The following is a 13,336-nucleotide window of genomic DNA, read 5'->3' as shown; positions in this document are numbered from 1 at the left end:
TGCTCAACACAAACTTAATAGTTCGATTTTTTACTTAAAGTTTTAAGGAAATCCTTATCAAACTTCTGAACTATCCTGTAAAAATTGCCAAATAAATTCACCAGCCTATGAAGAACACTATCATTATCTGTGACTGAATTCTTGATAGATTTTTTTTAAGGTTATGGTAAAAGTAGTTTCAAAGATTCCACCATGCAATACAAAAGAAAGCAGCAAGTTAAGCAGTACGATCTTCAACCCTGAGTGACTTGACAGAAAAATAACATCTGTACTTTTAACTTGTTAGTTTTTGATTTTTTTTAATGATGTCTACCACAATCAAAGGTTAAATCAAAATGACTTCCTCAGAAAACCCAACTACTGCTGTTATTAAATATGCAGAACATAATTTCAGCATCACCGTTTTTATTCACACAACTTCACACATATGTTAAAACCAGGAAGCTAAATTCCATAGTTTCTGTTTGTTGGTTTTTAAGGCAGTTTGGTGAGGTACATACCTGGATTCTTGCCTTCACTACGAGATGGACGAGCTGTTGGTTTAGGGAACTTCGTCCCTTCCAAGGCTTTGGCAGCTGCTGCATGTTGAGCTTTTTTAATACTAGTTCCTTCAGCTTCCCAGTGCTGGTCCCCAAGAGTCAGCTGCACTGTAAACACCTGAGAAACAGGAAACATTTTTTATGAGTGAGTTCAGAATTTACATCATTTATCAGACTGCCTTCCATCGAACCATGAGTCTTTTACTGATGTAAAAGTTGAGGAGACAGTACCCAGTGCTTTCCTTAACTAACACATCAGTGCAGGCTTTGGAGGCTCGAGACATCTACAGGATATCCCTGATTATTTAACTGAGAATTTCACCAAAATTGCAGCTAGCACTGTCCTGCATATTGTGTGAGATGAAAGAGACTATTCCATAAAACAGAAGAGGCGATGCGTAAAGAAGTGACCGCCACAAGGATGGATGGTATATCAACATCACTCTGAACAGCTGCCTTGAAAATCAGACATGATTCCCCAACAACCTGCTGTTTTAACACTTTTTTTTTTCTTCTAATAAACTGTACTTTCCAGCAGTTTGAGGAATGAGAAGTTCACATTGCACCAAAAAGCCCCCTGCATGCCCCCCAGGTGAGTGAAGCCTATCAGATTATAGAGCAATGCTCGGTGACACTTCCTTTTATGTGGATATATATTGCCCTAAATTTTCACAAATTAATCAGACAACAGAAAGCCAAAGTCTCGCTGGTAATTAAATGAAATATAATTTCAATCTGAATGAAAACAAGTGAACAGATGCTCTGAATGTTATTCCATTACTTCTTGCAAATGCAAACCTTGCCTGCTTTGCACACTGAAGCTGACATTACACATACTTAGGTTGAAAGATTTTAATTCTCAGCATTACCCACATCAAAGGTAAGCCCTCTAACATACAACACTGACACTGTTCCAGAAAACACCTTAAGGAGATGGTGTCAGATTAAATAGATGTAGCCCTGGCTGATTTTCCTTGTGTGACTTGATCTCAGTACTCATGCAACAGAGATCTCCAATGAGAATTAAAGAGTTTAATAATGTTAAAATCACACCCTCATTGTTCTTTAAGTAACACAAAATGCTTCTGCATTTACTGTATTCCTCTCTCTCTCCATGGGTAAACAGAGCACTAAACAAATTGCACGTTACTGGGCTTGTAATGCATTGTACAAGATGCACAACAGCACTGGATGAACACCATGTGCTGGCTTCTCCTAGGCATTTCCATAATCCCCACCATCATGGACCAATGATTCTTTTGCTAAAGTAACTGTTTTGCAACAGATGAATGTTCAGTGTTGTTCAATTGTACTGTATTTCAGGCATTAAAGAACATATACCAAGATCCTTGTTTTCCCAATACCTGACAATTAGGACAGACTCATTTGATTAACAACTAAAGGCATATACTTCTCCTTTCCACTAAAAAAGTACAAGACCACAAAGAATGGAAACAAGAGACCTATATGAACGGGTACTACCTTAGAATGAGCTGGACCTTGCTCGCTCAGGAGCTTATATTCAGGCTGAATCTTGTTGAAACGGGCTAACTCATTCACAAGACACATTGGGGTCTTCTCTTTGGGGTTTGCCATGTTAGAAGGAGCTGAAAGAAGACATAAAAACAGATAGATGAACAGATAACACGAAATCTACAAGCACTTTAGATAAATTTTCTCCACTGGCTTAGCAACAAGATGTCTGCAATACCCCCCAGAAGCACACACCCTGGATTAGACAGTTCTGGTCGTTAGCCAAAATGACAGCACGTTCCCTGATGAACTTTGGGACCTGTACAAAACTGTCCAGTATTTCTCAGTACTACAAACAGAACTCTGTGCAGAAGTGCACTTCTGTCTGCCTCAGACAGACTCCATTCAGCATGGAGTTTTTACAAGCTGCTGTAGCTGGATAAATACTAATTTTAAAATATTCCTATGTCCAAGACATGAAGAATACATACATCTATTAACAGACACTCAATCTCACCTGCGGCTGCATTGGTGGATGTAACAGATGCTGAGGGTAAAGCAGAATTTTGGATAGGTCTACCTGCATTTTCAGAGGGCAGAGAACTAGTGGTAGAAGGAATACTCAGTGGCTGTGAAAGAGATGGGTTCTTAGTCAGTATCTGGGTCCCTGCAAGGGCAGTAGCAGGATTCTGAATTTGAACTTGAGACATGTTCACTTCCAACCAGAGCAAGTTACTGTAGGTAAACAGTTTTGAATGCAGGCAAACTCAGTGCAGTGGAACCAAACTGCTGACCTAAAATGTAAAGATGGAAAAAGAAAAGTTAATACTGAATGTTTACCAATCTCTAAATAACGATCTGCTGAAATTATTTCTCAGCAACAAGAAGGTGTAAAGGGGTCAAAAGTGTTAAATAAAGCAGCCACTGTTTCCATTTGGTACGCAGTAAGTCACTTAGACATCCAGTTTTAATAGCATTGTTTTAATCTATGAAAGAGCAGTATAGGAGTCTTATTTAATGCTTACTTATTTGACTTCCTGACTGCTATGTCACTAAGTCACCTTACAAAGCAAATCCTGTTACTTAAACTGACAACCACTGCTCATACAGTAAGCACAGAATAACTTGCATGAACAGGTAACACTTTGTGCATTTTACCATTTCAAGTCAATTTTTTTTTTTTTTAACTAGGAAGGGCAAGCTACAAACGTATTCTCTGCAGAGAAACTCTTTAGAGCTTGTACTCTTTGTTGAAAATGTGTACTTTTTTTTTTCCAGGCTCACTAAAGAGAGCACCTGATCATTTACAAGGGAACACAACTGATGTCTAGCAGAAAATGCTGAAGTAGCTACTGGTGGAAAAGCGAAGGTGTAAGAGCTTATAATCTAAGTGACATGCAACTTGAAGGATACTTCTACTTGTGTCACAAAGTTCCAAGCTATCAGTGTACAGTTACCCAGCCTCACAAGCCTGTAAACCAGGGCTGAGAGTGTTCATTGGCAACATGTTCATGTAAGAAATAACTCCAAGCAATGCACCTGCAGCACTGCAGCAAGGAATTGTGATATTCCTCCACTGACAAATTAGCGTTAGACTTCTCTTACACATGGATGCAACATTATCTACATGCTCACACAGTTAAACCTAAATATACACTAAGGGGTTGCCAGTTTGAGGCCATCATTGCTGCCAGAGCTCAGCTGTCCATATCCACTTACGATCCACATATCAATTTGTTTGTTCCAAATAAATTTCACAGCCAAGTAAATACATTTTGCACAGATATGCACACACATGGATGCACACACTCATCTGCCACAGAATTTATTAGGGCACCAAACAAAGGTGGTTTTTTTTTCCTGACATAATTACAGATGAAAGGTACAAGTGAAATCACTGCTCCAGATACTGCCAGGGAGCTATTAGTAGCAACACAACTCTGCAAGAGCTCAGTAAGCCTCAAATTCTGGACCTGTGAATGGGCTGCCCAGTGTAAGAGGAGCAGCAGTGAGTCAGACTGAAGCTTTTAGCTTGGTACTGACCGAACAGTTCTAAGGGGAGAACTTAGGGTAATGCACTCATAGGAAGATTTCATCTGGTAAATAAAAAGCCACAGAAAACGACACACACAAACCAATCTGCCATCTGGAATATTTTTGCTTTGAAGAATTATCATAAACACGTCAGGCTTACCATGCTGCTGGCTGGACAGCTTTGTTTTTCACTAGACAGGGAAATTACTTCAGAAGACCTCCTTAGTTCACAAGATCTATACGTTGTCTATAAGTAAATGCTGTATTTGACTATCAGAGTGTGCTTTAGGTACACTGCAACTGTGGAAAGGGCACCAGGGAGCCCTATCTGAAGGAGCTCAAAGAAACTGAAAGACAAGGATCAAAAGTATGTAGACTAAGACCCTAGGGTAATCATTTTATAATAGCTAAGTTTCATTCCCTGGAGCATCACTAGAAACCCTGAACATTTTCAAATATAATACAATTGCCACAAATGAATACATAATCTTGTAGTCCTATAAAAAGTGAATTATTATTTACTGCTGAAGTGCAGCGTCCCTCAAATTAACCCAAGTTCACACATTTGAGATCCCCCCGTTTTGAGAACACCAAAATGTTTGGTTTTGACATCTCTGAGATCATGCTGGAAAGGAAGCCTGAAACATTCTTCTCAGAACTCTGCCTAGAAGTGCTTCATTTCTAAAGCAAGTCATTCATCTTCAGTTACTTGCAATCGTCTGGTTATTGGAAAGGTGGAATTTCAACACCAAAAATACGTATACCAAAGTGGTTTTCTGGTCAGCTATCATACAATGCAGACAAGAATCGTATACTTTCAGAAGTAAAGCTCTGCTAAATAAACATCTCAGCAAGTCCACGTCTGGCTGGAAATCTGCAAAAGTCTTTTGTATCAAGTAGGATCTGTCACTGGATATTTAAAATCTAGAGCAACTTTGCAATTTTCTATTTCAAATTTGTACATAAAGACAATTCAGCTTTCACTGTCACATTACAAATGAGTTTTGTTCCATACTGTATTCAATTTTTCCCACTATTTTTGTGGTGCACTGAAGTTCACCTCTTACATTTCTTGTTCCCAAAACTCATCCACAGCCACACGTCTACTCACAGCAACTTGTTCCAAGGATGTCAATCTGTGCTTTAAGCAAAACCCGACATTATTCTATGTAAAGAGAGAACACTACATTTAATAGCTCAGCTTGAAAAACTTGAGTAACTTCTTCAACTTATTCCTCCCTTTATCTTCTTTTACTCTCACTATACTAGGAAAACCTTAATCCTGATCCCTCATTTTTTTATTCCAAGAGAGTTGCCATCAAGGACTTCCACTTAGTTCACCTGCTATATTTACCATGGAATACTGAGGAACCTCATACCAGGACAGCCTGGACTATTTTCCATCCAGAACTCACTCTATCAAGAGCTGAAGTCATCTGTGCCAGTCCAAAAAAGCTTTTTTTTTTTTTAACACCTCTATTTAGAATAACATTCAGAATAAACAATTCAGGCATGATTCACAAAATCTTTGGAGGCTTAAGCTCACATCTTAGTGCTTAAAGCAACAAAGTTTTGGAAACAGACCCAACTGAGAATAGGCTTCAGCTGTTCACATTCCACGACCAGACAAAAAAAAAGTCACAGCAGACACACCATGGCTCACAGCACGCTAGTTCTCAGCGTGGGAACGACCCCCAGCTTCTCTGGCAGTCTGGCTGCTCGGTCACATTGAAACGTGGCTGGGAAGCACACCTCCCAGAGCTCAGCACGCACCCTCCTCCATCCTGACAAGTCAAAGATGAGCAGAGTTCAGCCTCCCTGAACCTTCTGGGAATCCAGACACTTCCAAAGGAGCCGAGTACCACAAGTTTCAGCACGGCTTACTTCAGGCATCTGTAAGATGCCAACAGTCCCACCCACTCTTCTTTGCAAAATACTCTGCAATTACACACACATCCAGGATTTGATGATCAAAACTACCGTACAAATATTTGCCCTCTGGAACTGTATATAACAAGAAAGAAAAAAATGTGCTCAACAGCATCACATGAGTGTCCCTTTCCATGAGTGCTCCTCAAGGTGGAGAAGGAAGCAGCAGCAATGTCTATCAGGACAAAAACTGCAAGAAATCAGTAAGTTAATCTTTACTTGGAACAGAAATCTGAGACCTGCAGAATGCCCCACGGTTCAGGGCTTATCCCCATGACATTCAAGAAGAAGAGCTGTGCACGCCAGGCACTTTCCACAGCTGAACAAACTATTACCAGGGAGACAGCTAAAATGCTATGACAATAAAACTCTTGCAATTGATGTGTCATTTTAACCTGTTGGCATTAAGCACAATAAATGCTTCCTTCTACATCAGTTGGTTACATCACCATCACATAGTGATTCTCTGATTTCCCCTTCAGTCGCTGATCTCACATTTTTATATTCTAATCAAAAAGTTTAATAAACATCCAGCAAGTTACTGCCCATTCAGAACCATTTCAGAGTTGGTTACATTGAATTTAGGCTTTGTTTCACAAATCCACCTTCACTGCTTGGCAGTTAGAACATCTGTGAGTTGCACAGTTTCCCTTTATAAATTTCTCACCATTTTAGACCCTACGTAGCAATTTACAAGATCACACACTGCAAGTTGACATATACAAATACATATTGTTTTCTTTTAAAAGCCATTTAGCTCCTGCAAGCAACATTAAAGCACATTCTGGCAAAGCAAATCAGGACTTTGTCTCTAATTTCTCAGTTACTTGTGCAGCTTACGGAAGCGTTGCTGGTTTGTGTGAAATACTTAACTAGGATAAAGAACTTACTGCACCTCAATGAATGTTCAGTAATGGGGTTTTGTGGATAATAAAGAGTTTACAATGCTTTCTCAGCATAATTCACTCTCTGTCCTCTAACAGTTACAAGCTCTGAAGCACTCAAAAAAAAACAATTTACGTACGCCTGTCTGGATGGAGAAATGAAGATGCTGGTATCTCAGGTGACTTTTCCATGTAACCAGAGGTTAACTAACTACTTCAAATATTTCAAGGCAAATATTACTACAAATCACCTGACCCCTACGCAATACTTGTGACATTGCTAGAACTTACAAGCTAACAAAGTCTGGAAGACAGACAGGTGAGCCAACAAACATTTCATGTGTACCACCTCAGTCAGCAGTTAATCACATAATTTGCTCCTTTCCCAACTCTGCATATTTATTTCTTGTTAAATCAGGCATTGGTATATTAAAATGTACTGAGACAGCGCTGTCTCGATATTATCCTCATGATAATCCTCAACTGTTCTCGTTTTTTTCTTGCTTTATCACAATGAAGTGTTGCAGATGGAAGCCAGAGGGTCACACAACAGACACTTCCTAGGGATCATCACACTTCACCACAACACATGCCTTCTTTAAAGCAAGTAAAAGGTAAGAAACTTGAACATTTGAAGTAAGTTTCCTGTACCTTTAGGAGATCCAGACAGTGAAGATTTGGATTTAGTTGTGAATTGGGTATTTATGATGGAGAATCCCTAGAAAGAAAAACAGAGTTAGCATTTTGCTACATAGAAGTCTAGAGCAAACATCACACCACTACAACCAGTTCGCCTTACCCTTTTGGATGCCCACTCAGTTCTCACTGACACACAGCTCAACACAGCTACGTTTTCCCAAGCAGAATTCCAACCTGCTCCAACAATTCCTTGCTCTTCTCCCACGCTCAAATGATCTCACACGAGGAGTGCAGTCCAGCTGTACTCTTTACAGGTCTCTGAAGCACTTGTAATTTATTTTCCCCTCACAAAGTTTCTGGTGTTACAGAAGTTAAGTTTCCTCCTAACAGCCCTAGAGATCAGCTACTGAGATTAGACCCAGATCTTAGATCACAAAAATCAACCAAACCAAGGCACCAAACAGAGGAACACAGGTAGCTATTGACTGCAGAAACTCACACAGAAAAATCAACCTTGCTACAAACATCCTATCATTTGCGTGGACTTTTCTAAATGGAAATCAAAACGTTACATTATTCTGCTTACAAATATAGCACTAAGTGTTTAATCCTTCTTTTCCATGGCTGAAGCCAACTGCACGCAGATATCCAGGAGCATTACCACCAGCAACACAACAGGGAAGGTCTCCACCTCGGTTAAGGTTAGAAAAGGAATCAGATGCACAAGGCCACCGCTTTACTTCCACTGCTTTAAGAGCCTACAACAAACCCTGGAGCTGCAACCAGTCATCAGCAGTGCCTGTGAACAGAGGAGGATAGAGATGCCCGAAAAAGGCAAACCTCGTGGCTAAATTGGAGAGTGGAGGAAGGAGACAAGAGGATTACAGCTCTGTCAGTTGAACTTCTTTTCCAGAAGTGTTCCTGGAAGAATTAATTTAATTTAGTAAAGCATCTGGAAAACAAGGCAATAGATAACATTCCCAGGCAGGATCAAAACCAAACTGTGTAAAGACACTGCATTCTTTCCTGCCATCCCTGGTGGCCAAACCAGGCTCAGATCCCACCACCTCTACAGGGATTAACACAAAGTCCCAGGCAGGAACTACTGCTGATCCAAACAGGGCAGGAAAACCTCCCAGGGGCTCCAGCACAGCACAAAAGGAGTCACAACCAACAGAGTGGAACAGCATCACCCCACACGAGCCAATGCTGATGGGCAGTTTCAGAAAAAGCAACCATCACCCTGCAGACAAGCAGCCTTGACTCCAAATCAGTGCTACTGAGCCCTCAGCTGGAGCACCACGTCCACACTGCATGGGTGCCACACCTTGACACAAGCACAGACCTGGTTAGCAAAAATACAGCAAGGAGAGCAGGCAGCACTCTGAGCTTTAGGAAAGTATATCCTGGAAGGAACATGAATGGACTTGGGCTCATGAATGCTGAAGGGGTTGGCAGGCTGCAGCTGACAACAGCAGTCCACAAGCACAGTACAGTTCTTCAAGTGGAAAGGAATAATTTCTCCATGCGTAAAGTAACAGAACAAGATGTGGCAGGCTTAAAAACGCATGGAGATGGAGCTTTCTAACAGGAAGGACTGCAGAGCACCACACCACTGCGGGTGGTGGAGATGACTTGTTGGCAAACTTGAAGTAACTGATAAACACGCACTTGGGATGAGGTCTCAGAGATGCTGCTGCAGATGGATGCAATGCATTGCTGCTTCCCAGTGTCCCTGCTCTCCCAGGACAGCACAGCCCAGCCCCTACCAGCACCAGCCCTTCCCCATCACTGAAGGGCAGCACCTGGAGCTCAAACACCAGGTTTGGAAAAAGGGGATCTCACAATGACCTGCCACAGACATGCTCTGAACACTGACAGGTCAGCTGAAAACACAACAGAGACCGAGATCTCAAAGAAGTGTATTTTATTCATTGTCAGTAGCAGAATATGGGAAGGTGTCCTGCTCTCCAGGACGTGCACATCTGGAGAGCTGTGTGCAAGCACATGCCATTAAGCTGCCTATCACAGCTTGCAGGCATATCTCATTAAACCTTCTGTGCACCCATTCATGAACTGCCAGCAGCAGAGGAGGGATTTTTAGGTATGAGAGCAGAGGGAAATGAGAAACACAACGGACACCAGACAAAGCCATCAGGACACAAATTACAGGTTGAGATCAGCACACACCAACATCACCTACAGCACGCAGGCAGAGCGGAGTGGCCGCACTCCCACCTGCTGCTGCAGACGGAGGAAGACACTGTGTGCACCCACCATGCTGGGCGAAACACAGCTCAGGGAAGCTCCCTTCCTCAGCCCTTCTCAAAAGGAACCTTAAATAACCCAGACGTGGCAGCTGAGCCTCCTCCTTTTGTTGCATACTCATTCGGGAGCACCAAGAACACATCTCCACAAATTCCATCAGATTTACTGAGATGGTTCATTTCCTATCACAGAGCTGAAAAACACACACTGGTAGCTGTGTATATCTGGCACAAAATCCTAAAGCACTTGGCTTCTGCAACTGCATTAACAACAATACCTGACTATTTACAACTGAAAACTGTAAATAAATACACTCTGCCAATAAAGATAAACAATACTCTCAACTTTATAGACCCAAGGCTATTTACACAGCATGCTCAGCACTGCTGCCTTCAACTGATCTTCTACAGCACCTGAGCAGGACAAGGTGCATCTCAGCACCAGCACCCATTGAAGAAAAAGGCACTGTTCTTTAGGACTACAGATGGAAGAAATCTTCAAGGAGAGAAAACTCTTTACAAGACATAGCAGCTCAGGCATGGCTCATTGATTAAAACATTTTTTGACCGTTTGCACGTCCTCAGAACAAAGCTGCTGCTTTTCAGTGCCATATGGAAAACAGAGCAGTTCTCTGTTTTGCTCCAACTGCAGAGTTACAGTTACTACACCCCAAACTGATTTCAACCTACAAATACTTCCATTTTGCCCACAAATGCCTCAGACGTGGCCCAACTGACAATGAACTCACAACCGATGATCAATGTTAAGAAAGTTTTCAATGAGAGTGAAATGTGTCTCACACATGCACCTAAAAGCAGTTCTGAAATGAAATTCTGATCTGGCACCACAAAACGCAGAATCAGTCGAACCCATTTACTCCTAAAAGTTTGGCCAGGACGTGACGGTCACCCGGTAAACCTTGACATGATATCGTGATGTGCTATCATGAGATGATAAATGGACAAATGAGGGAACGCTTCACCACACTGCAGCCACAGCTGTACTGTTACAGCACGTCTTGAGATGATGTTTGAAAAAGAATAACCTGTCAGCACGGACAGAGCAACCACGCAGTGCAGTCACACGTTCTTGGTAGAATTCAACAACTCTGAACACACTGTCCTGAAAGCAGGCAAGGGCCTTCTACGCAGGTATTTCATTTCACTGCTACCGATACACCTCGCTGCCCATCAGTTCCCAATGGCGCTCCTCCCAGGTTTGCCTTTTGTCAGAAAACAGACAGAAAATGCCCAACACGCGGATCAACGACAGACAGCGCTCACTGCTCCCAGCGACAGCAACACCCGAAGGAGAACCCAGAAGGACCAGAGCCGTGCAGCTCGGAGCAGAGCGCGGTACGGCTGCGACAGAACTTGTTGCTGCCACCGCGATCACGGAACGGCCACGGAGCAGCACGGCCACGGAGCAGCACGGCCACGGAGCAGCACGGCGGCCGCCGAGTGAGAGGGGCAGCGAGGGGAGGGCGCGGGGCCCGCGGTAACGCCGCGCAGCGCTGCCCACCGCCGCCTCGGGGTGCGCGCTGCGATGTGCGCGGCCAGCGGGCTGAGAGCTGCGGGCTGCGGCCATCCCCGGCTCGGCGTCGGGCGGCTCCTGAGGAGCGCACCCCGAGAGCCGCGGCTACCGTCCCCCCTCCCAGGCGGGCCGACCCCATCGGTGTCCCCCCACCTCTCCCCCCCTTTTCGAGTCGCGGGGCCGCCCGGGCGGCGTTGGGGGCGGGCGGGGACCCGGCGAGGCTCAGCGGGGCGGCCCCGCGGAGCGCCCCCTCCACCTGCCCGCTACCACACCGTGGCGGGGCCGCCCCCGGCGGACGGGCGGGGCCCGGTGCGGGGCGGGGGGAGCGGAGCCGGGCCCCTCCCTAGGGCCTCGCTAGGCCCCGCCGCCACCCCCCCTCCTCCCCCCGCCCCGCTACCGGGGGGGGGGTGGGAGCCCGGGCCGCCTCCCCCTCACCTGGCTGCCTGGGCTGCGGCTCCCGGGCCGGCTGCGGGGGCGGGCCAGCGGGCGGCTCAGTCCATGGGCCGGGTCCCGGGGGGGAAGGGGGGGGGGGCGGGCCGGGGGGCGACCGCGGCGGCGGAGGAAGGCGGCGGGCACAGGGCAAACACTAAAGAGAATGAGCGGGGCCAGCTCCGGCCGGGGAGGAAGTGACGCCGCCGCGCCGGGAGGCGGCGAGGGGGAGGCGAGCAGCCAATCGGGAGCGCCCGAGACCCCTCAGGAAACGCCCCGCTCCGCGCTTTCGACCAATGGGCGCGCGGCCTGGCGGGAGCACCGCCTCCTTCGCGGCGACTACAAGTCCCGGCGCGCCTCGCCCCACAGCGGCGGTCCGGCTCCGGGCGCCCGGACTACAGCTCCCGCCGTGCCGCGCTGCCCGTGCCCGGCTGTGGTGGAGGCGCCCGAGGGACGCGGCGGGGCCGGGTGCCGCCGCCGTTCACATCTTTCCCCGGAGCTCAGCGCTTCCCCCGCCCGCGGTCCTCTGTTCGAGGGTCGGGAGCCGCCCCATCCGCGGCGGGAAGCGGCTCTGGGGCCCGCCCCGCACCACGGCCGTTCCGGGGCTCCCGCGGGGCCGCAGCGGCTGCGTTTTGCTCCCCGTGCTCCGGTAACGCAGAGCCGAGAGCTTAAAGCGCCGCTTCCCGCTCACAAGCGGCCTGAAGCGCTCCGTTCGTTCCGGGGAGCGAACGGCCAACGTCAGCCGGGGCGGCTGCGAGCCCCGACGGCGTAAAATGTCGAACTGCAGCAGCGGGGCGGGGCGGGGGGGGACGGGCAGAGCCGGAGCAGCGCAGCGCCTGCGCCGTCGGACAGCGCGTGCGGCCGCTGCGGTGCGGCCGAGCTCAGCGCGGGAGCGCGGACGGGACGCGTCGGGTGCGCGCGGTTGCTGTGAACGCGCTCGGACGGCCCCGATCCGCACTCACCTCTCGGCGGCCGCGCCCCGCTTCCCACAGCCCCCCCCGAGGGAGCGCGGGCGCTCGGTGCTGCCGCCGGACTCCCGCCACCAGCGCCTGGAGCGGGGTCACGTGCATCAGCTGAGGCAGTGCCGGGCTGTGGACGCGCTCACTCTGCATCAAGAGGGCAGCGACTGCAACCCGCCGCTCCTGAGCGCTGTCCTTTAAGGTTTATCATAGGAACGGCGCTTTGAAATGCTGCAGACGTTACTCCGGATCACGGAGCTCTTCAAAGAAGAGCAACGGCCGCAGTGACAGCGGCTGCGGCTGGCTGCCCGCCCAGGGGCTGGGGTGGCGGGGGTCCTTCGGCCATCACTGCAGCAGTCCAAGTGCTGGGCGGGATTCTGGTGCGTGCTGTCCTGAGCTGTAGATGCTTTAAAGCCAACACTTCCTTGCCCGTATCATTTCTTAAACAATACAACTGCTTTTCATAACAAATCCATGCTAGCACAAAAGCCAGCGAAATCACAGCACTGAACGGTGCTGCTCGCACAAGGCCAGGCCTGCTTGTCAGGGGAAGATACTGTGAGAAATCGTACTCAGTGGCAAGAATCACAACTGCACCACTTCAGCAAAGTAGAAATAAAAAGCATATCTAAAGCTCCATATCCATGGA

General features: G+C 47.0%; 1 protein-coding gene across 11 annotated transcripts in view; it reads right to left on the bottom strand.

Annotated features, from left to right (window-relative positions):
- STAU1 (staufen double-stranded RNA binding protein 1) overlaps positions 1-11,814 on the bottom strand; it is a 28,561-nt gene extending 16,747 nt beyond the window's left edge. For all 11 annotated transcript variants that reach the window (XM_065754411.1, XM_065754413.1, XM_065754412.1 and 8 more), the window contains exons 1-5: positions 11,735-11,814; positions 7,511-7,577; positions 2,530-2,806; positions 2,022-2,146; positions 501-657 (exon numbers count right to left, since the gene is read on the bottom strand). In XM_065754411.1, the coding sequence (XP_065610483.1) occupies positions 501-657; positions 2,022-2,146; positions 2,530-2,722 (475 nt within the window). In that variant the 5' untranslated portion in view covers positions 2,723-2,806; positions 7,511-7,577; positions 11,735-11,814. The remainder of the gene's footprint in view (positions 1-500; positions 658-2,021; positions 2,147-2,529; positions 2,807-7,510; positions 7,578-11,734) is intronic.
- Positions 11,815-13,336: the final 1,522 nt, after the last annotated feature.

Source organism: Cyrtonyx montezumae, unplaced genomic scaffold (genome assembly GCF_038088225.1).
Source record: "Cyrtonyx montezumae isolate F1298 unplaced genomic scaffold, pur_monq_1.0 scaffold_9, whole genome shotgun sequence".
In the NCBI taxonomy this organism is placed as follows: domain Eukaryota; kingdom Metazoa; phylum Chordata; class Aves; order Galliformes; family Odontophoridae; genus Cyrtonyx; species Cyrtonyx montezumae.
This window is presented reverse-complemented; position numbering and strand designations above follow the sequence as displayed.